Source organism: Chenopodium album, chromosome 10 (assembly GCF_948465745.1).
Source record: "Chenopodium album chromosome 10, dcCheAlbu1.1, whole genome shotgun sequence".
NCBI classification, from domain to species: domain Eukaryota; kingdom Viridiplantae; phylum Streptophyta; class Magnoliopsida; order Caryophyllales; family Amaranthaceae; genus Chenopodium; species Chenopodium album.
Window position 1 is genome coordinate 6,211,916 of NC_137843.1, and position 22,998 is coordinate 6,234,913.

The 22,998-nt window shown below is 33.9% G+C and overlaps 1 protein-coding gene, 1 non-coding gene and 1 pseudogene across 3 annotated transcripts; 1 reads left to right on the plus strand and 2 right to left on the minus strand.

The window, feature by feature from the left end:
• Positions 1–7,291: 7,291 nt before the first annotated feature.
• On the minus strand, positions 7,292–15,245 carry LOC145563313 (ATPase family AAA domain-containing protein FIGL1-like). Its single transcript, XM_081623756.1, has 13 exons — positions 14,937–15,245; positions 13,339–13,474; positions 12,603–12,983; positions 12,240–12,478; positions 11,637–11,764; positions 11,446–11,564; positions 11,268–11,360; positions 10,251–10,352; positions 9,885–9,987; positions 9,396–9,479; positions 9,224–9,319; positions 9,006–9,133; positions 7,292–8,906 (listed from the first exon to the last, which is right to left on the minus strand). Exons 1-13 carry the CDS (start codon positions 15,209–15,211, stop codon positions 8,805–8,807), a joined length of 1,986 nt encoding a protein of 661 aa, XP_081479882.1. The 5' UTR covers positions 15,212–15,245; the 3' UTR covers positions 7,292–8,804.
• Positions 15,246–15,416: 171 nt separating this feature from the next.
• Positions 15,417–15,490, plus strand: TRNAV-AAC (transfer RNA valine (anticodon AAC)). The gene has a single exon. It is a non-coding gene; the product is annotated as a tRNA-Val (tRNA).
• A 995-nt stretch (positions 15,491–16,485) lies between these two features.
• Positions 16,486–22,128, minus strand: LOC145563315 (sulfite oxidase-like; annotated as a pseudogene). Its single transcript, XR_014094525.1, has 12 exons — positions 21,988–22,128; positions 20,433–20,548; positions 20,295–20,357; positions 20,053–20,089; positions 19,826–19,907; positions 19,347–19,465; positions 19,105–19,199; positions 18,143–18,253; positions 17,949–18,050; positions 17,761–17,808; positions 17,208–17,423; positions 16,486–16,853 (listed from the first exon to the last, which is right to left on the minus strand). The product of XR_014094525.1 is annotated as a sulfite oxidase-like (transcript).
• Positions 22,129–22,998: the final 870 nt, after the last annotated feature.

Sequence of the window (22,998 nt, forward strand, 5' to 3'; positions counted from 1 at the left end):
ACTACGGAGTACTGTATTTTTGTTTTTTAACAATAAAAACAACTTTATATTGACTAAGTTATTCGTGTGTTTTTAGAAGACCATTGTATGCAGTTATGCACTATGGTAGAAGCCAACTGTGTTAGATAAAAAAAAGTGTATTTTGTTTTTTTGGTTACTTAAAGTTTTTTTTTTTTTTTTTTTTTTTTTTTTTTTTTTTTTTTTTTTTTTAACTTAAAACGACTTAAATAGTTTATTTTTTTCAGTGAATTATGATGTTAATAAGCATACCCTAGATTCAAAATTTTATAACATCACTTCTATATTAGGACCTAAATTAATAGTTTGCCCTTAGGCCATTAAAATCTCATAAACAGGGTTGGCTAAACCTACACACTGAATATTGGATGCATGGTTGTAAAGGATGCAAATTTGAATGCTTCGATTCAAAGTCCCTTTTTCCGTCAATATTTCTTGCTGATCAATATTCAAGCGTGGTGTACGTGTTAATGTTATATCTAATGCATGCGTTGTCTACATATTTTGGGTAATCCTAGTACTAAATATAATCAGGCTGCATTATTTTCTCATTATATGTTGCTATTCCAAGGGTAACATAAAAGGATTAGTGTTATATGGATAACACCTTTATTTATTATTGTTTCAACTTGGTGTTTATAAATTGGGTAATAATGTATACAACTATATAAAACTTTAACATATACTAGAAACCATTTAGGCATTTAATTCTTATTTTAAAACCGTACATCGCACGGGGTTAATCTAGTTATACAAATCAAAGTAAACCAATTATTAAACATTATAAACAAATTATACAAATTAAACAATTGAAACTTGAGAAACACGTATAATCCAAAACAAACAAATAATAATAATAATAAGATCTCACACGGTCACACCAATGTTTTCTTATACGAGTAACATATATGTTGAGAATAATTAGGAAGAAAGCAAAGAGTCTACGGACTATAGTATGCAGTATGCGTCGTTTATCGTATAATTTTCGGGAACCAAGGTATTATCGGGCTGATCAAGTACTCCTATATGGTCATATACTCATATTATAAGTCCCCCTACAGTCATACACGATTTTTTATTTTTATGCGAATGAGGTACGCACCAAAGATAAAAGAAAAGCAGAAAATAAATACGGTCAAGAAGACTATTAAGGAGGAACAATAAAGCATGGGAAAGCCACGCCTTGGACATCCTCATCTAAAATCCTACGATTCTACGAAGCTCCACCGGAACACTACCTAGAATAATTAGTCCAATTGATTGAACCACTCCACGATTGACAAGCCGGTCTGCAACACAATTCCCTTCCCGGAAAACATGAACCACCCTAACCTCCCAATCATTCTTAACCAATAACGAGCGGCAATAGTTAATCAAGTGAGCACACTCACCACTTCCTTAAGTTTGATTATATTACGCCGTATTAAAATAATGAATATTATTTGATTTTTAGAGATATTATGAGTTTGACACTAAGTTTGTAGTCATCCCTTCCCTCTTGGTTTATACCGAGTATAAAAGATAAAAATGAGAATTTCCCTAAAAAATAAATAAAGGTTTAATATTGAACAGTAGCCGAAAGCCTCATTATTATTTGCGAGCGGACTGATCACTGATGATAACACAATGGCAAGAGTAGTCTCAAAAATTGCAAAATCCACCTTTTTGATTTATCCTCCTCGATTGGTTTGTCTCAACCGCAGAAATTGTTTTCATGATAACCAACCGAATCTGCATCTCATAAGGTGCACATCCTTTACTTCCGGCTGCGTTAGTGCCCATTACCCCTTTTCGACCGTGCCGTCGAACAAGAGAAAGGTTGCGGCCACGACTAAGGCAAGTTCAAAGCTTTTCAAAATTTTATTTTCTTTTCCTTTTATCACACTTAGTGCATTGATGTGTTAACTTGTTCAAGGTTGGGATCTCCTTATCAATGTTGTAGGGTAATTTTGTTAACGAGTCTTAATAATTAGGGCATATTACTCATCAATATCCGATAATACAGCAGATGATATCTCCGTAAGAGAATGATTAATCACATTGCTAGTCATGGCATTTTTAAGGCCTTAGGCATATTTAATCAGAGCGTCTTAACAAGCCACCATCAATTGGGAAAACTTTCCATCCAAAACCTTTTAAGGAATTCATCATTCCTCTTAGCTTGAAGCTAAGGTTCAATTTATTTGGGAAAATTCGTGAGTTTTGTGTTTCAAAGATAAGTTTTCGGTGTGCATGTTGAATGTTTTGATATTTATTGGCTTCATTCATGTAAAAACAACTTTATATTGACTTAATTGACTAAGGCCCCGTTCTTTAGAGCTGCTCTGCTCTGCTTTGCTCTGCTGAAATTTGCTCTGCTTTGCTCTGCTGAAATTTGCTCTGCTCTGCTCTGCTTCAATCTGCTCTGCCCTGCTCTACTTAAAATTAATACTTAATATTGAATTATTATAATAATAATGTATATTTAATAAAAAATAATAATAAATAATTAATACTTAATGATAATAATAATTAATATTTAATAATAATAAATAAATAAATAATATTTATTAATAATAATTAATATTTATTAATAATAATACTTCCTCCGTTTTCTTTTACTTGCAACACAGCCTTGTGGCACGTGTTTTGAGCTCTGGTTTATGTAATGTAAATGGACAAATTTTTCATTATAATTTTTACAAATGATACTTAACTCTATTCTAATTTTCGTGTAAAAATTATATTGATAAAATCGCTCGTTTACCCTCACTAATCATCTCCTAAAACTGCGTGCTTAAAAGATGTGTTGCAAGTAAAAGAAAACGGAGGAAGTATATAATTAATATTTAATAATAATAATATAATTAATATTTAATAATAATAATATTAATAATAATATAATTAATATTTAATAATAATAATATAATTAATATTTAATAATAATAATATTAATAATAATATAATTAATATTTAATAATAATATATTAATAATAATATAATTAATATTTAATAATATTAATATTATTAATAATAATTAATTTTTAATAATAAAATTTAATGATTATAATAATAGTAGTAGTAGTAGTAGTTGTAGTAGTAATAATAATAATAATAATAATAATAATAATAATAATAATAATAATAATCATAATAATAATAATATTTAATATTTAATAACAATAATAAAGCATTACAATTATTATTATAGTATTAGTAGTAGTAGTAATAATAATTGTAATAATAATAATAATAATAGTAATAATAACAATATTAGTAATAATAATAATAATAATAATAATGATAATAAAAATAATAATAATAATAATAATGAAATCTGCTCTGCTCGGCTCTGCTTTGCTCTGTTTCAATCTGCTCTGCTCTGCTTTGCTGAAATCTGCTCTGCTCTGCCCAGAAGCTCAAAAGAACAGGGCCTAAGTTGTTCGTGTGTTTTTAGAAGACTATTGTATGCACTATGGTGGAAGCAGATTGTGTTAGATAAAAATAAAAAATAAAAAAGTGATTTTTTTTTTTTTGTTACTTAAAACTTAGATAATTTATTATTCTAGTGAATTATGATGCTAATAAGCATATCCTTAAATTCAAAATTTAATAACATCACTTCTATATTAGGGCCCAAATTAATGATTCGCCGTTAGGCCACTAAAATCTCATAAACGTGGTTGGCTACACCTACACAATGGATGGTTGGAACCTGTAAAGGGTGCAGATCTTGAATGCTTCGATTAAAAGTCCCCTTTTCTGTCAATATTTCTTGCTAATATTCAAGCGTGGTGTACGTGTTAATGATATATCTAATGCATGCGTTATCTACATATTTTGGGTAATCCTAGTACTATATATAATCAGGCCGCATAATTTTTTCATTATATGTTGCTATTCCAAGGGTAACATAAAGGAGAAGTGTTATATGGATAACACCTTTATTTTTAGCAGCTCCTTACAGTGCCTCTAACAAGTTGATTTCTGGACAAGGTGGTTCTGTTGTTGTGGCCGTCACATGGGACAATGCTTTTAAGCGTGTTTATGATGCAGAAGAGCTGAACGACTACGCGGTACCTACGGATGAGGAGATTGATGATGAGACCAAGGATAGAGATAATGCACAGAAAAACTCCCTGGTAAGTGGTTCTAGTAAACAAGTTATTTCTACAAAAAGTGAAATTCTTATTCCAAAACTTAAGCAGACAAACTTTGATGATTATATGAAAGGAAAGAATACAACAAGGACCTCAACTTTCAAGTTATTCACCACAAATTGTAACCAACAACACAAACTATAGGAATAACTTTTTGGCGCATAGCACCTATTTTTGTTTTGAAATAGAATGGTTAAATTGTAAATATTAACATGTGTATAATGTACCATCAAATAGGTAAATAGTATCATTAAATGTTGTAGTGGTATAAAAATTTTCTAATGATACAAACAAGTATGTAAATTGTACGTCAAATATTATATCAATGTGAGATATAATAGGTGATATGCGCATAGATGGACTCGAACTATAGTGTAGGGATGCAAGAAACAATGTAAAGGGTTTATTTTTTATTTTACTTTATTTTTTGTGCCTAAATTTCTAAGTTTCCGTTTAATCTTTGATCTTATTTTATATTTAGACCAGGAAACTTTAGTTTTCTACGTTATACTTTCCTATCCTAGCTAGCCTATCTATATACAAAAAGAATTGAAAATAATCATCATTATTTGCAAATGTTGGCTTAGCTTAGATGGTTTAGTACGTAAAAGACTCATAATTTGGGCTAGCTGATTGTCTTATATCTCTATGTCTACTCTGAAGCTGCCAACTTTTTAATTAGATGTCAATTCAGTTTTTTTTCCTGCCAAATTAAATGTGGGATCTTAATTAATTGGCATTTCTTTCATTTTCAGGTGCTTTCTGATCAACCACTTCCACTTTCATTTTCAGGTACATGTCTTTTTAATTTGCTTCTTGGAGTGCATGCATGTACTATATATATATGACTTCTTTTTTTGTTGGACTTTATGCGGCTAGGAGCACATCTGATGATGAGACCAAAGATAGAGATCCACAGATGAACTCCCTGGTAAGTGGTATTAGGTAGTTTAACTCACAAAATCTAGGTTTTACCAGGTAGTTTCTGACAAAATGTGAAATTTTCATTTTCAGGAGCTTTCTAATCAACCACTTCCAATACCCGAAAATACCTTGAGGTACATGTCTTTTTAATTTGCTTCTTGGAAGTACTATATATATGACTTGGTTTTTTTATGCGGCTAGGAGCACACATTCATCTGAGAGTAAGCTGTATCCAGTTTGTGGAGGCTATATAATTGAGGTGCTGTCAATATTTATCGATAGCAAAGCTAATGAAAGTCCTTCCGTTTGTGGCTGGGTTAGAGTCGACCATGATCATAAACTTTGTGTATTTGACCGAGACATGAGTGATCCCGAATTTTGTACGCCTTTCATAGACATGACTATCTTCATTGATGATCATATTCGGTCATCTGCCAATATCTATGGGTGTGTTTTTGCTCGGTATGGCAGCCACAATTATTCGAGTGTCTATGACAAGAAATATTATCAAACCAGACTCTTTGACAAACCACAAGCTGACCCGGTGGAGCTAACCACACAGTCGTCGTCTACGTCGTTGTCTAAACTTCCTTTGTCAAAATCAGCTTTATCGATGCCTGTAGACGACTCCCTAATTGTAGAAGCAAATTTGTGGGTAGCAAATCCAAATCAAGAAGATGTTGCTGTTTGTGGGACCGTAGAGTTTGAAGCTGATAATAAGTACAGGTCTTGCATTGTCCATAAAGAAATTCACGGACAACGCTACCGTATTCAAATATCAGTTAAATTTGATGACTAGCTTCTGGTTTGCCATATAAACTCGATGAAACTTGTTGACTTAGCTTGTGTTTTTCCGTGATGGATAGATAAATTATATTCATATTCTATGTTATATTTTTTTTTAATTTGCGATGCGATTTGTGGAAAATTCTTTGTTGTTTTCTATATCAGGCTATTACTCTGTCCAATTCTTTTGTTTGGTTTCATTTGAAATCGAGGAAGAGATTAAAAAAGTACTCGTAAATATCAACAAAGAATACATAATTTAACAATTCACACTTTACAATTCGATTATTTCAACATTCTCACTAACCAAATCCAATCACTTGACTTTTGTATTTAATTTAATCACTTGACTTTTGTATTTAACCCATAACTTTTGTCCAAGAAATTAGTTCTAAACCAAAAACTAAAGGGCACAACGGTACCATCTACATTTAGAAAATATTCAACACTTTTACTCTAATGAAGTATTTTTGTTTGAATGTGCAAATATTACCTGATAAAAGCGCCCTAATTCCACAACAAGAATTCAACATTCGATTGATTTAACATTCTCGCTAATTCCACGACAAGAATTCAACATTCGATTAATTGAACATTCTCACCATTTCCACAACAAGAATTCAACACTCGATTAATTCAATGTTGCACACTTTACATTTCGATTATTTCAACATTCTCACTAACCAAATCCAATCACTTGACTTTTGTACTTAATTTAATCCAATCACTTGACTTTTGTATTCGATTAAGAAATATTAATAACTTTTGTGACACTATGAGTACTTTTTGATAGTTTATGGGTAATGTTTTATATAAATGTAGAGTAAATTAACCACATAAAAGAGAATGAAACCTCTGAAGTCTAGGTCCAGGGTTCAAGCATTGGTACCACCTCTCTTTCTCTCTAAAAAAATTAATCACATAAAAGAAGGTATAAAGAATGTACAATATTCAACAACGATTAGACATGTTTTCATTTAATTGAATTGTGATGTATTTGTCGAATTTAAATCACTCGATGTGCAAATGTCGTATGACTTTTTCAATATATTATTTTTTTTTTAAAAAAAAAAAGTGAAATCTTCTAGAATTATCATGTAACCCTAATTATACATGTAATCCTATTTCCTATATATATTCTGATCATGAATAATACATTAGCCGCTGCCGCCTCCTAACCATCAATTGGAACCAAATTGAGTAAAACAAAAGAGAAGATGCTGAGAATAGGCAACAACACAGGCAATTGTATCAAAAGTCTCCTCCAAATCCGCCATATTCCACCCTATTCGACTTCAACCTTGAGCGACATCAAGAGCACGATCACGAGGCCGTTCTTGGTTAATTATTTGATTAGTCTCGGGCTTTCCAGGGAAGAAGCTAATAATCTAGTTTCCAAGAAGAATCTTGCTGACTGTTGGAGTAACAAAAGGAGGAGTAACAAACCCATTGCTGCTGAACCACCCCAAGTCTGGAGAAATCGAGGTGCGAAAACAGTCGCTGACTTCAATTTCCTCGCAAATGCAGATTCTGTTGTTTCCTACCTTCAACACGACGTTGGATTCAGGGAGCCTCATATTCGATTGTTGGTATTTTATTCGCCTAAAATCTTATTGTTCAAAGTTAACACTCTTAAACCAAAGGTACAGGTATTCCTGAATTATGATTTCACACTAAATGATATCTGTGGACTTGTGATCGGCAACACTCTTCAAAGTTTTTGTGCCCAATGTTAATCTGTTGCGAGATTATGGGATTCCGGTTAGGTTCATCCGGAAATGGATAATACAATATCATTATTTGTATTTTGTGGATGTTGAGTCTTTCAAGAATGCTGTAATTTTCGTTGATCAAAGGTGGGGGATTCCGAGAGACTCTGACAACTTCTTGAGAGCCGTTTGTTGGATTGCAATGAGATTCAGTCGAGGAATCAAAGATGCTGATATTACTCGACCAGATTTCTTGTCATCAGATACAGCCAAGAAACGTTTTTTTTTTTATTTTAATATCACGCTATTAGTAATAAGTAGCTCTTTTTCATATATACAATATACATCCCATGTTTGATTTATTATAAGAATAAAATTTTCTCATATGAAGCAAAATGATATGTATATCTTATATAGCATTATTTACCTTCTTATAAAACATGAAAACATAAATGCAGGATTATTTGTTTTCTTCATAAGGATTGCCATTAGTGACCTTGATCCATCTAGTCGGAGATGGGGAATCGTTGTTGTACTTGTGCAGGGTTTAAATAACACAAATTTAAATGGTACGTATGATCCTTGTTTGTTTTCGTGCTCAGAGATTTTTGCTGCAGAGGAAAAAAGTAGGCTTTCCTGGCTTCTTAGCGATTGTTTCCGAAGAGATTTCAGGAGGGATCCTTTTCCTTCGTGTAATGCCTTGTCTCAAGTAGAGTTACTAGAAGGACAAGGGCTAATGAAGGAGCAAATGGAAGAAAGTATTGCAAGAGTAGAAGAATCATCTTAGCAGGACATTGCATCTCAAGTTGAAAAGGAGGTTACTAATCTTGGAGTGGCATTGACTTCAGGGGAAAACTGATGATATTGCTGATAGGGCCAGACTTTCGATAGAGAAGCAACAGCAACTTCTTGCAATTCAAGCCAATCAGAGGCTGTTCAGGGTCTTCAGTCTCTTACTGATTTTCAGTCTAAAGCTCTTCAACAGAGAAGATAATTTTAATTTTTTTTTCGAGAAATGATATATATGTACACTTCACCGTTTGCAGACTAATTCAACGCGCGCACATTAACAAAAATTAGTAATATGCCAACTCACTGTCTTTTAAACCTATACTCTTCTCTTCATATAATTTTTGAAGGAAATTGGGAAAATGCTCATAATCAAACTGAAAATCTGAAGCTCCAAATTCACCAAATATCGGAATTTAACCTTGAATCTTGATTACTACTAGACTGCCAAGCTTCCGAACTGTTTGTTCCAGTTTTCATATATACCAAGTTCATTAGGTGAAACTGACGGCCTCACCTCCTGCAAAGCATCTTTAAAATCCTACAAAATAATAGCAGAGTCATGGCTTAGATAGCTAAAGAAAACTTACCAACTGTAACATGAGTATTGAATAAGCTATTTCAAGCAAGACGTGCTTACCTGCAGAGTTACTGGCCTCATGTCCTCTTTGTCCAGCTTTGTAATTTCTATGCCCTGCCTCAAAGCATCTCTAAGTGGACCCATGGAAGCATCCTTCACAAGATTTTTCATATCCGATCCAGAGTAACCTGGGATGGGGTGAGATACAATTGGTAAAAAAAACAGATGAAGCCAACAAATGTGTGATCAGGTTGGTAAATATTGGACAAGTCAAAAACCTTCAGTCAATTTGCAGGTTATGTCCATATCCTCTATTGAGAGTCTAAACAGCCCATCTTTTTCCAGGAGATTGCGTATTATCCAGGCTCTTGCTTCTGTGCATTCAAAATATTTTTATTAACCTATCAGTGATATCTGCTGGAAAAACAAGCAACGGGCAGAGACACACACCTGCAGAAGGGAGTGGTATGTACAGTCGTTTCGTAAGCCGCCTCCTTGCTGCTTCATCAAGCTCTTGGGGCCTATTTGTAGCTCCTGCATAGTACAAATAATTTACATGTTAATTGATACCCAAACCCAAAAAATGAACAAGACCATTGGGTGCAATGCCTAAGCATAAAGAGTCCACTATGCCATGCCCATGAAAATACTGATGCAACAGCCTAGACCTTGGCATCCAAGTGAAAACAAATTGGCATCAGCAAAGACTTCACAAGAATAAAATAAGAGGTTAGGGAAGCCCAAATTTTACATGATAATCATAAAGTTAAACATCTTTGCTTGAAGTCAAAGCTCTCTATATATTTACTGTAAATTTTAAAATAATAGCAATCTTTAGCAGTTTATCTAATGATTACTCCAACTAATGTGGCAGGTTGTACGATAAAAGAGCATTTATAGTCAAGTTTGATAATATGCCATAAAAATATGAACAATCACCTATAAGCAGAATCTGTTCACTTATACTGTCAAAGCCTTCCATCTCGATAAGAAACTGAGTCTTGAGTCTCCTACTTGCTTCATGCTCACCTTCTGATTTGCGCTATCATAAAAAAAAACTTTTATAAAACTTCTCAGCAATAGAGAAAGATATGATTCATGCAGGAACTGAATTAATTAATCTTCAAAAATATAATAAAATATGTGGTCACATTTTCCTGTTCAAGCCTCCTTTTTATTAATTTGAAACCCCAAGAATGTCATACACTGAGGCAAATATTTGCTTCTGCAGTCAAGTCCATATAGAAGCAATAAAAACAATAAAATCCCCTTCCTCCAAAGCTAAAGCTCAGAGACAAGCATTACCTGCGACAGAAGGGAATCAATTTCATCAACAAATATAACTGCTGGTTGACGGCAACTGGCAACTCCAAAAAGAGCCCTCACTAGCTTTTCACCCTCCCCGATCTGCATTTTATCAACACATCAAGATTTTAGCTCTAACATAAAAATGCATCACACGCCAGTTTGCACTTCTTGAACATAAAATTCAGAAGATAATAGCAGATTGTCTCTATCTGAATCTTTAAGGCAAGCTTGAATTAGGAATTAACGAATTTAAGTGGGGGTAATAAGAAAAAATCAAGCCAAGGAAGATTGGTAGGGGGAGACAGGTGGTGGTGGTTAAAGGAGGGATGAAGCGATTATAATCTTCATTTTGGGGGTTTAAACCTTCCCGGGGAGAGGGGGGAGGGGATGCTTAAACTAGACGGTAATATATAAGAGGTAATGATTCCCCACGGCCCACCCAACTGCAAACTACACCTGTCTTCCTTTTCTTTATTCTCTCTTATTAAACACCCTTAATTCTTCACTCCCAATCCAAGCATCCTCCCCCCCCCCCCCCCCCCCGGTCATATTAGTAATATACTGTCAATTAACAACTTAATGCAAAGGTCATTTCTTCATTATGTCAAGTGCCAATGAAGGGAGTCTGGAAAACAAGAAATTAGTGGACATGCCTTCCATGTTTCATGAGATTCATATGTCATCGCATGCACAATTAGCAAGCAGGTATCTCAAAACACTCACAGATTAACAAGCCACACTTGAACCTTGAACAAACTAAGTTCTACATATCAGATGAAATGAATTTATATTCATCAGAGAATAAAGTTTTATATATAAGGAGAGTAGATAAGGAACACCTAGGACAAAGGCAACAAAATTCTAAGGTGGCAAGAGAAATGAATAGTCTGCAGCAAATTGAACTGAAAAACTCCCTATTTTTTATGAGAACGTGACTTAGAATTACAAGCAAGCAGAAAACACAAAACAGAGTGAACAATGCAAAAATCTTTGGACCCAAGGTTTTAAACTTACCCACTTACTAGTCAGTGAACTGGCAGATATGTAAAAAAATGTCGCTTTAGCCTCTCCAGCTATAGCCTTCCCAATCATTGTTTTACCAGTTCCCTGAAATAAATATATGAGACAATATTCATGAAACAGTACCTTTTAGGCCACTTGCACTTCAAAAGTAAAGAGCTGCAGTACTTACAGGTGGACCAAAGAGCAGAAGACCTCTTCCTGGAGCACGGCATCCTTTGAAAATGTCTGGGCGCAATAGAGGCCAAACCACCATCTCTGTCACACATTTCTTGGCATGCTCTAAACCAGCTGTAACAAGAAGACAATGAATGCTAGATTTATTCATAAAAAGGAGCATTGCATATAACAAATGCAAATTACCAATGTCATCCCAGCGCACATTGGGATCTCGGTCCATAATCTCATTACTAACATGTTCAATTAGACGAGGCTCCAAATTTCTCAGCTTCTCCGGCAGCTCCCCATCAGGACCACATAACATTTCCAAACTAGCACAAAACAAATGAGCTGTTAGCAAATATGAATATCTGATCACCTTCTACCAGTTGACCACAGAAAGTGTAGTGTTGGAAGCTCTACTTGGTGGACATTTGGCTGGATGCCAGGACATGTAAAAAACTATTTGGTGGGCCTTGAGGAATAGACTAAACTGGGGAGGATTAAGTTATTTAATTTTCTTCATTTTGTGCACAGAACTTTCCCGGAACAATTCCTATGTTTTTTGTCAGCCAAAAAAATCCTCAAATTTCAACTACAAAAGTACAACTTTCTGTGTAATCCAATGTCAAAAGAGCTACCACTTTAGTATAATCTTATAACGAAGCATGAAAGGGAAAAAAAAACAAACAAACACAAAAAAACAACACAAAAACAAAAATAAAAATTAAAATGAAAGCAAAAAACTGTGAAAAGCTGGTTATCAACCCAAGTTTAATAAAACACTTGTGAGCTAATAGGAAATACCATTTTCTGGTTGAATCCTCCGCGGCATCATCACATTTGCCACCAATTCGTGCAGTCATATTCCCGGTATTGTTGCCATTGGATCTGATTGGGGGAATAAAATTACCACGGACCCCACGGCGTGATACTCCATATGATTTTCCACTATAACACCGGCTGTTGGAATTGTAATCACTAATGGGAGAGACAGAACAGCTTGGTGAACCACCCAATCCTTTCTTTTGCTTTACTTCCATTTCCTGTTATAGGAAAACAAGATATAAATTTCAATAAGATAATTTGGAAACTGGAACAAGTCCCAGGCTTCCGATATATTAAGAAGGCTGTAGTCTAATTTCAAGATTTAGACGTAATTGAAAATACCAATTTGGTTCTAGCAGTCACAAACGCATTTCCAGATACTTCTCTGTTAGTTTCGTTGTTGCTCAAAGCTGATCCGATGTCATTTCTAGGATTCCTTGATTCCATGTGAGGACGCTTTACTCCCAAATTGTTTCCAAGCATTCTTTCTTCTTCTTCAGCGTGTGCAAATGAAGAATGCCCTCTGACTTGATTATTTGATGCACATGCCTTGCCCAAAATAATGCAGTCATCAGATCCATTATTTTTGGATGTAACAGGACCTTTTACACCAACATTACTTCTACCCATCATGTTGTTCCCATGCCAAAATGACAAGTCAGCCTCAAGAGTGGTTTTGGAGGTCTTCCTAGTCAGTCTCTCAAATTGGTCTCCTTGGCCTCCCTACACAAGGTGTAGATAGCAATGAGCACTTATATCAAAAGTATTGCTCCCTACTGGCTAGGAAGCCACACAATGAACATAACTAACTAGGGACCTTGGAAAGTTGCACAATTAGAAGACACATAACAGCACTAGTCAAATTCAATCAGTTGTGATTCTAAAGATCTATCAAAGTGCTTATACTACATTAATTGCCCTTCTCCCCAAAATGAAGATAACGTAAGGTGTAATTAGTATCGTAGACATTCATATGAATAATCGGAAGATGTGAGGATCTGAAAATTGAAATGAACCAGTAATGTAAACATGTGAGTCACTAGAAAATGAAATTTTCAAGGCCGTAGATCAAACATACCAATCCACTCGTATTTACTTTGGAAGACTGCTGAATAAGGGCACGAAAATATTTTGACTGCTTGATCTTGACATCAACATCTGCATTCATGGAGAAAATTTTTCCAGGAGGTATGCCTGCTGCTTCAAATGCTTGGCTGTTACACAAATGGCACATAGTAAAACTTAAAAATAAAATAAAATAAAATAAAAAATTGAAACAGTAGAGATGAAACACAAACTTCCACAGGATAACAGGTAACTGCTGCACAGAGAAAATTACAAAGAAATTGATTCTGCCAAGAAAAGAAAGCATTAAACCTACATATCAATCACAACTATTGTCAAGTATAAGGGAAATATCTCCGTAACACTTTATTGGATCATATGTTAAGAGTAGAGTCTGCATTATGGACATTAGAAATAATTGCCATCTAGCTTGTTGCTGTTGTCAACAGTTAGAGCATCAGAAAATGTGTAAGAAAGAGGAAATGCAGATATGTTCCCCACCATCTTGGTAGGTTGGGACACAATGGCTTCTAAGGGAACCAGTGTTTCCTACATATGATCTCTGACTAGGTCATTCAGAAAGCCATTAATAAATCTCATTTCTCGTTTTTTGACACTAATAGCTTCTCTCTTGTAGCTGCAAACAGAGAATACAACATTTTATGACCTCACATGCAATCCTTTCCCTTTTATGACCACATACAATGAGCATTTTCATGGATACGATTATACTCTCCAATCTCCCTTCTAGGTATTTTTCACTTATATATGGAGTACAATAATAGCGCAAGGCATGACGTGTCACAAGTATCCATCTCTATAGGGTTATGTTGAATTATTTAAGGCAGACGTAAGCTTTATTTTTTTTTATAGCTAGTTGTTGGAGCATCTAATGCCTAGACATATCTCAGTCTAAGTTCTTTTGAGGTTGTAAGAGTAAGATAACCTTTGCAATCAATTTAAGAGAAAAATCATTTTGCTATGTATCATATGTGTTGGCCAACAAACTCCTACAATCAACAAATCGCAACACAACATACAAAGTATGTCTTAGTTTTCCTTACAAAACCCGAACAACAAAGAGTTCCTCCAATCAATGTTGTGAAGTTCTTCTGGCTTAGTTACTGAATTTAAAATATCCAATCAACAAAATTGCAATTCACATGTGTCCTAATCCTGCTTCCAAAAGCCTAAATATAGAAATTCACTAGAGCTTCATCTCTTATAATCAATGAAACGATGTTCGCAATCATCAAAATATAGAGATTCAACTTCTAAAACAAAACCTAACACCAAAAGAGTTCCTCCAATTCAAAAGCAAAATAATAATTTTGAAAAATGGCGAAAAAGCAAATTAGCTCAAATTGCAGCTCCGTTCAATATCAAAATACAGTAATCGATTTCGAGAACAGCAAAATCGAACAAAATTAAGCACATGTATACAATTTTTTCACCAAAATTTTCGAATAACGAAATCATTCAGCAATTCAGCATCAACTCGAATCAAAAATTCATCATCAAACAAAAAATTCACCAAAATCAACAAAAAAAAACCTGGAAAACTAGAAATTATAAAGAAGTCCGAAGAACATGAGAGAGAGAGAGTGTTACCGGTCGTAAACGGGAGTAAGTTGACGGCGAGAAGCGTCGAGCTTAGACAAAGCATCACGGCGAATAGGATGAATAAATGAGGAATCGACGTCGTTTTGAGAGCGAGAATCGAGAAAACCGAGGAGACGAAGACTGAGAAGTTGTGCGGAAGAATAATCGCGATTCTCTAAAGCGAAATCAGCGCCGAAGAGTAGAGATTGAAGACGGTTGATGTTGTTATCGACTTCTTTCCTCCAATTTTGCTGGTTTTCTTCTCTCTCCTCTTGATTCGCCATTGATGCACCTCTTTCAACCTCCTTTGTTACTGTAACTTTCAGGAGAGAGAAAGAAAGAGAAGGATTTTGTGAAGGTTTTCCTGATTTTGGAGGGTTTTATTACAGTACTTGTATTATTTTATTTTCACATTTCCCGCTTATTTTCTTTTTTATGGCTGCTGATTTTAAGAATAATTAATATATTTTGAGCACTTTGTTCAGAAGAGGTTTCGTGGTGTAGTTGGTTATCACGTCAGTCTAACACACTGAAGGTCCCCAGTTCGAACCTGGGCGAAGCCATTTTGTTTCTATATTTTTTTATTTTTATTTTTTTTTTAATATACTTGTTTTACTATGGAAAATAAATAAGAAAAAGAGAAAATAGAAGAGTTTTTTCTTTACAACGTATAATCTTTTTTTTAACGAGCACAAGGGATAATCTTAATGCGCTAATGAAAAGCTAAACAGCTTGAATAACCACTGTATACATCACTAGTTCATTCTAATAACTATATAGGCAGATCTACTTAGGTGACGTATCTCGTCATTTTAAGAGAATGGTGTATTTTTTAAAAAAGCTAAAATTAGTTATTAATTGAATATTGATTGGCTTTTTTTTTAGTAATGTTTATACAAGTAAAAAATGTTTTACTTCGTGTGCCCCTTCTTACACTAGCATCGCGTCACATCATCATTCAACAATTTTTATTCCATGTCATCACTAACTAAAAATGCATTCATAGAGGTTTGAACACCAAATCACATTGAATGGAATCCTAACTTAGGAATTATGACCATCTTAGCTGGAAGAAAAGCATGCTCTATCAATTCACACAAATATATAAATACAAATTGGAGTGTAGAATAAAAGCAAAAAGTATCTTAAAAAATTTATTGTTGTCATTATATTATAGTTACTAACAATAAAAATAAAAAAAATAAAAAAAATCAACAAGCCTTCTAAAAAAATAATTGAAAATAGTTCAAAGTAACGCCTGGAGCAAACCCGAGGCACACACTAGTTATGTTATTGATTGATGCCCAACTAATTAAATTTAATAGTTCTAGATCTGTATTTTAGTTATGAACACACTCAAGTCTAGCTCCTACTTCACTATGAAATGATTTAAAGATTAATGAGAAACCCCTAGGTAAACCATTCCCTAAAATAATACAAGTAATAATTTAAAAACAATTTTTTTAAAAAAAAGGTAATTATTACCATGTCTTTTCATCAATTAAGTACGAAGCATTTATATGTTACTCCGTATGTGACAGGTTCAAGACAAGGAACAGAAACAAATCAAACGATTGATTAAAAGAGCTTCAAACCACGAAAAAAGAGCCTCACCAGAGACTAGCCTTGTGCAGTTAATGTGTAACATTACACACATAAAACATAAAATCTAGCTCTGATACAGTACATACAATAACCATACATAGTAGCTTATAGGTTATTCGCCAAGTCCAGAAATAGAATTGCAAGTCTTGCCACATATGGTTAAAATTTTGTCAACGCAAATACAATAAGGTAGACTTTGAGATATCACATACTTGAGTGACCAATTCTAACATCAACTCTATGCCATGATGTGTTCAAAATTCCTCTCAGATTCCAGATACTTTCTACACTTTCCGGCTGCACGTTTGCAGCAATATCCACCTGCCACAAATCAAAGAAAACATCAAGCACAAACAGCGCCATTAGAAAACTCACAACAATAATTGAACATGAAATGAGTTTAATCAAGAGATTTTATATTACAAAAGTAATAGCAGTTAAGCTGCTGTTCTAGTGTTCTACATAGACAGAAAACAGAAACAAAAAGTTACACATGAGACAGCCATGTAAAGTTTTTTCATTAAAAAAATTTCAGTGACCATAATACATCAAGCCAGTTTGTATAAAAATTTATAAATTAAAAATAAATAAATAAAAAATAAAAAAGTAGAAGACCAAAGTATCTGCAAGAGAAGAGACAAAGGAATTTAATTACGTAGTATAACACATCCTTACCGCTTTTGCCACTATCTCAGCTCTATGCTGTACCTCAACTTCGGCCTCAAAGAATACCCACGCCCACTTGTCACAGTTGAAACTATCTGCAACATACGGCACGCCTGGTTTCTGGTATCTGGAGGCTTCCACCCATGTTTTACCTCCATCTATGGATATATCTACTCTTTCAATCCCACGACCTCCACCAGATAGTGCATATCCTTTGACTGTTACCTAAACCCAGATAATCAGAAGTTTTAGATACCATTACCAGATACTGCTAATCTTGAGATATTCCAAGAAAGCCATAATTCAGCAAAGAGGAATTCAGGAGATATTTTATAAGAACATAAAATCCTTTCTATATTTGTGCATTTGATTTATAAATATATCTTAAGAGTGCAAACATTCCGAGATATTTTGCCATTGGATGGGGTCTCCACTCTCCAGAATGTTAAGTGCTAAATTGTTGATATTGTAGTTTGAACAAAGCACATATGTAATTATATTTTGCCCATTCTTCAAATACGAAGTATTATTGAGTGAGAAGAAACAAATGTAGCAAAATTACCTTGCCATCCTTCAGAACATTAGAGTCTTCTAAGGAACAGATGGCGGACTGCAAAAAAAGAAGCAACAGTTAATTCTCATTATGCCCACAAATTCAAGTTCAGAAATCTAATCACATTCTGCCCAAATGTATTTCTGAACAAGTTATGTCAGAGTAAGGTGGACATCAGCTTTCAGGAATACATATACCTGAACTGGAAAATCCATTTGAGGCCTCCTCGTTGACCAATTTATATTGTCCCAATCAACTGTAGGAGGGAACATTTTATAATCCTTTTGCGTAAAGAAACCCTGTTGATAGCAACATGAAATAGGCCACTAAGTCCCCTAAAGAGAAAATATGTAACAGCTTATAAAAAACCAAGTACTCTATATTAGCCAACCTGAGATTCTTCAGCAATCACATTGACAGAATCCAGCCATTTAACTGAACGAGCACCAATAACACCCGGGACAATTACACGTAATGGATAACCATGATCCCTGTTAAGAGGCTAAGGTCATATCAAAAACAGATAAACTCAAGTTAGATTGGTACTGCACACAAAGACACTTAATGCTGGTCATGAGATCAGTTGTGATCATGAATGAAGCTTGATTGGAAAATCGATAGCACAACCATTTTTCTCATCTTTTCACTATCTTTTTTCTCAAGATGATGGAAATTCTAGGCAGTCAAATTATCAATGCCTGATGTCTCCATACAGAAGAGAAGACAGTAAGAAAATCAGGCTCAAATCAGTTTTACAAACACAATACCTATGAGGTTTCAACTGCAGTTGATCAGCCTTTTTCTTCTCTGGTTTAACACAGGAACAAGGGAGTGGGGAAAGCAAAAATAAAATGAGCCCTGATCAACATCCTATGTCAAAACATGCCCACATCTCTACATTTAAGCTTTATTCTATTCAAATCATCTTGCCTAAACTAATCTTATTTGAACTTGACTTATTTTATCTAAATTCTTTTTTGCATTGGGGGGGACTGATCTGAACTATCCAGATTTATGTGAACTTATTTGAGCCAAAAATAAGTCAGATAGAACAGGGCCTTAGAAGGCACAACATAGAGTGACTCCATTAGCAGCAGATTAACTAGCAGGGACAGTTTACTTTATACGTAGTAGATATGTAGCAAAATATAACATAGATTAACTCTGTGTTCTAATATAATCAAAGTCTACAAATAATACAATGAACAAATCAACAAACTCTCTTTGATGAGTAAGTCATTAAGCTGGAATTCTATCACTAGTGTTAGAAAAATCCTGCGTTAGATGCAAGCTTGGTAGAGATTCAGATTTTGAAGAAGAAAAGAGGCAGTAAAAACTTAGATGAAAAATTACCTCTCCATTCATTTCATAGGCAAGTAATACATCGGCCTCAGGGTTAGTTGCCTGGCTCAACGGATTGATGCCTTATAAGGACCGCCATTCTCTTCCTACTCAATAACAAATAGATCTGGTGAAACTCTCCATCAAGAGATTTTTAAATTAGAAATAAATAAATAAAAAGCCCACCAATTATTGAAGAATGATGAAAAAAACGTATACTCAAAAGTCAAAACAGAGAATGAAAGAAGCATTACCTTGCACCTGTCAACACTAACAAATTCAACATGTTTTCCCCCACTTGCTGTGGAACTCGCTAGCTTAGGAACACCAAGAAGTTCAAGCACATCTGCTAGTTTAGCTCCACCCCATACAGCTGAATTAAAGTTAAAAGATAATAAAAGGTTAGGAAGGTGGACTGAGCAAAACTCTCTAAGCATCAGTTTATGCAAGCAATTATCTAACAAGTATACACCAAGTTCTTCAGCAGGCATAAAAAAGACAGTAGTCTGCAGACTATATTCAGCAAACTATACTCCATGAAAATAAGCATTATAGAAAGCCTGCTTATCCAATATAGCCAAACTCGTGTTTGCTTCTTTCTCTAATTTTACAAATTGATGAAGTCCTACAGCAAAGCATGGATAGTTTACAGCATATAATGAAGGAACAGAAATTGCCCCAATATTACTGAAATTAATAATACTTCATTTGATTCAATGTGAAAAGCACAAACCATTTCCTAAGGCAGCAATGCCCCATCCAACTCCTCTCACTTTTTTCGTTTTGCTCATAGCTGTTCTGCGGTTTCCTGCACACTGTAGCATTGAAAGATCAATATACTCATCAGCTTTAATTGTTGAACAAAAGAACGTTACAGTTATTCTGGGAGAATAAGGCACGTCACAAAAGCAAACACCAATAGCCCACTTAATTTCTCATTACTGAAATTTTAAAACCAACCTGTAATGTAGCTGTTACGGTATACTTGGGCAGGTCCCTAAAACAGAAGAAACAATGTGAGCACATGACAACAAACTGGAGGGGGGAGGGGAGAGGGTAACCATCAGGTAGATCACATATGTCAGTTCAACTACAAGATAAAATTTCTAATTTGCGACCAGTCAAGTAAATTGAAGGTATAACGCGTATGACATATTCTCTATAAAGTAATGCAGTCAAAATATTGCAAAACCCCTACCTACCGGATATCTCTCATGGAGAGCTCCCTTTGGACGCTGATCAAGCCTGTAGCAGAAAGTCGATACCTACAAGACAATATACAACTGCATCAGTACAGAAGTATCACCAAGTATTGCAAAGATTATAGCAGTAAGGATAACCTTTCGATGTCATCAATAATAGGTATAGGTCCATGATTTCTTTTGTAGAACAAATCCACTGGAGTCACATAGGAGGATATGAGGCCTGATCGATGCGGTTCAGCATTAAAAGGCTCCTGCACAGTAATAAAGATGTTGACTACAATTTTATTAGCCAATAAAAACAAGGCTAGTTACATGATACTACATTACTACATCCACAGCCAAAATAAATTGCCTGGTTCTTGAGCTAATGGCAGCATGCAAAAAGCCTTCACACTGGAATAAATTGAATGTTAATCCTCTCCCAATTGACTTTATTTTAGGCCATCTTAAAAGCAAAAACAAAGAACCTCAATTCCTTGAAGATGAATACGTGTTAAGCTACCTCCAAAAGTGCAAGTCACACAAAACTACCAAATTCTTTTCAAAATTCTGTAAGTCATTGATACAGTAATTTCATTAAACAATCTAGAGAGTAGAGAGTACTACTACATAAAATCATTGCCAAAGGACATAATCCTTGATACTTAATATATGAATATGATTATTGACAAGTCTTCTCGAACCTGCTTTCCTTCAACAGTCTAGCCAGAATTTGGCCAATCAACAATCTTCAATATACTGTCAATCCAGGAAAGGGTTTTCCACATTTCATAGACTGAGTACTTTTACTATCATTTTCTTTCATTGAATACTTTTAAGATTTAGTATAGTTCTAAACTTCTAAGGTTGTTAACACAACGTATGACTCTAATTTGGTCCGAAACATGCATAATCAAGCGGTATCTACTATTTAGACAACTTACTCTTTGCTAAAACAGAAGTACTATCAATGGTTCTACCATCAGGCCACATTTGAATTTAGTTTATATACAAGTATGATATGATCAGTTAAATCACTAATTCATCAAAAATATATTTCTAACTTAAAACAATTTCCAAAATTACTCCAATTTTACTTATGCTAGCACAGTTTTGTTTTTAACATAGCACAAATATTTTTATATTAACAATCAATTACCATATTAATTCTAGATGCTTTATTGCCAACAATTTCCAAAATTACTCCAATTTTACTTAAGATAGCACAGTTTTGTTTTTAACACAGCACAAATATTTTTATATTAACAATCAATTACCATTTCTCAAAAAAAGAAAAAAAAAAAAAAAACAATCAATTACCATATTAATTCTAGATGTTTTATTGCCAATAACAAAATCCCCCAAAATAGCACACAACTAAAAATCCACCCAAAAAAAAAAAAAAAAAAAAAAAAAAAAAAAATCAATCAAATTGCGTCAAAGTAAAATCAAATAAAAAATATCACTAAATCGTCAGCTAAACAGTTTTCCAAAAATTCAATCAGAAAATCATTTATTCATTCGTGCATTTAGATAGAACAGTATGATTTTCAAACAAAAATAAAATCAAATTATAAAATGCAAAATCAATGAATTAATTCAAACTCCAGCAGAATTCAACAGAGTAAAATAACAAATAATCATTAAAATCAAACTTGCTGAATACATAACAAATTAACAACATGATCAATAATAAAAGAGAGAAAATTGCCTTGGAATTAATTTTAAGAGAAGGATGACGAGATGGTTCATTGGAGTAATCGGACGGCGCGAGAAGCCCCGGCATTTTTGCGCGACTCAATTACTCTTTCGACTGGTGTTTCTGGGATGCGATTGACAGAAAATTATTCTTATTTGGTTTTTTTTTTTTTTTTTTTTTTTTTTTGAATTTGGTAATATCTAGTGGGCCTGAGTTGCCTGACGGCCTGTCAACTTTGTTTGGACCGAAAACTTGGGGTCAAGAAGATTTGATCCTAACCTTTTGCTCAAAAAAAAAAAAAAAAAACTCCGTAATATTTAATCATATAGGCTTGTTCTGATTGACTGAAATGAACTGAATTTATTGGAGTTGAACTGATCTGAACTGAATATTTTATGAGAGAAGAAAATTAAGAACTGAACTGAAAATAATCTGAAGAGAACAGGCCCGTAGTATGTCAATAAATTTTTATATGCAATTATTACACATCATATTATTTACAAATTTATGATCAAAGACTCAAAAATACTTAGGGAGGTGTGCCCTTGCCCGCCGAAACAAAGATCCTCCCCTGGCAAGGGTCAATGAGACAATGATATAAACTTGTATACACTTTGAGAGATGGATACATCATTTAGTTAAAGCTTTCGTCCTGTTTTAGAAAATTATGAGATCGATTCTCTTCACCCGCCCTCTACTCTCATTTAACACCAAATAAAAAAAAAAAAAAAAAAAAAAGTATTGTCTTGTTTGTTCTTAACGTTTTTCTTTTTTGATTTCACTCTATAAAAGTTTTTCAATCCTTCTTTATTGATTGTTTTGTTTATATTTCTTCCTCCCTTCTCTTTTAGCTTAACATGTTTTCTTATTTGATCACCTTTGTTAAATTATATATAGGACAAAATAAAGTCATGTAAAATCTTACTAGATTTATTTAATTTATATTTTCACGATGTTAAATTTTAATATTTATTCTAATTAGAGGTATAAAGGATTGAAATTATGCAGTGGGTAAAGGGTAAT

What these genes read in the sequence shown, in the direction of transcription:
- LOC145563313 (XM_081623756.1), bottom strand. Translation starts at nt 15,211, where the DNA reads ATGGCGAATCAAGAGGAGAGAGAAGAAAACCAGCAAAATTGGAGGAAA. An exon ending in CTTACTCCCGTTTACGACCG is followed by an intron (nt 13,475 to 14,936) that starts GTAACACTCTCT and finishes TTTGTGTAACAG; the next exon opens with CCAAGCATTTGAAGCAGCAG. An exon ending in TGTGCGCTGGGATGACATTG is followed by an intron (nt 11,565 to 11,636) that starts GTAATTTGCATT and finishes TTCTTGTTACAG; the next exon opens with CTGGTTTAGAGCATGCCAAG.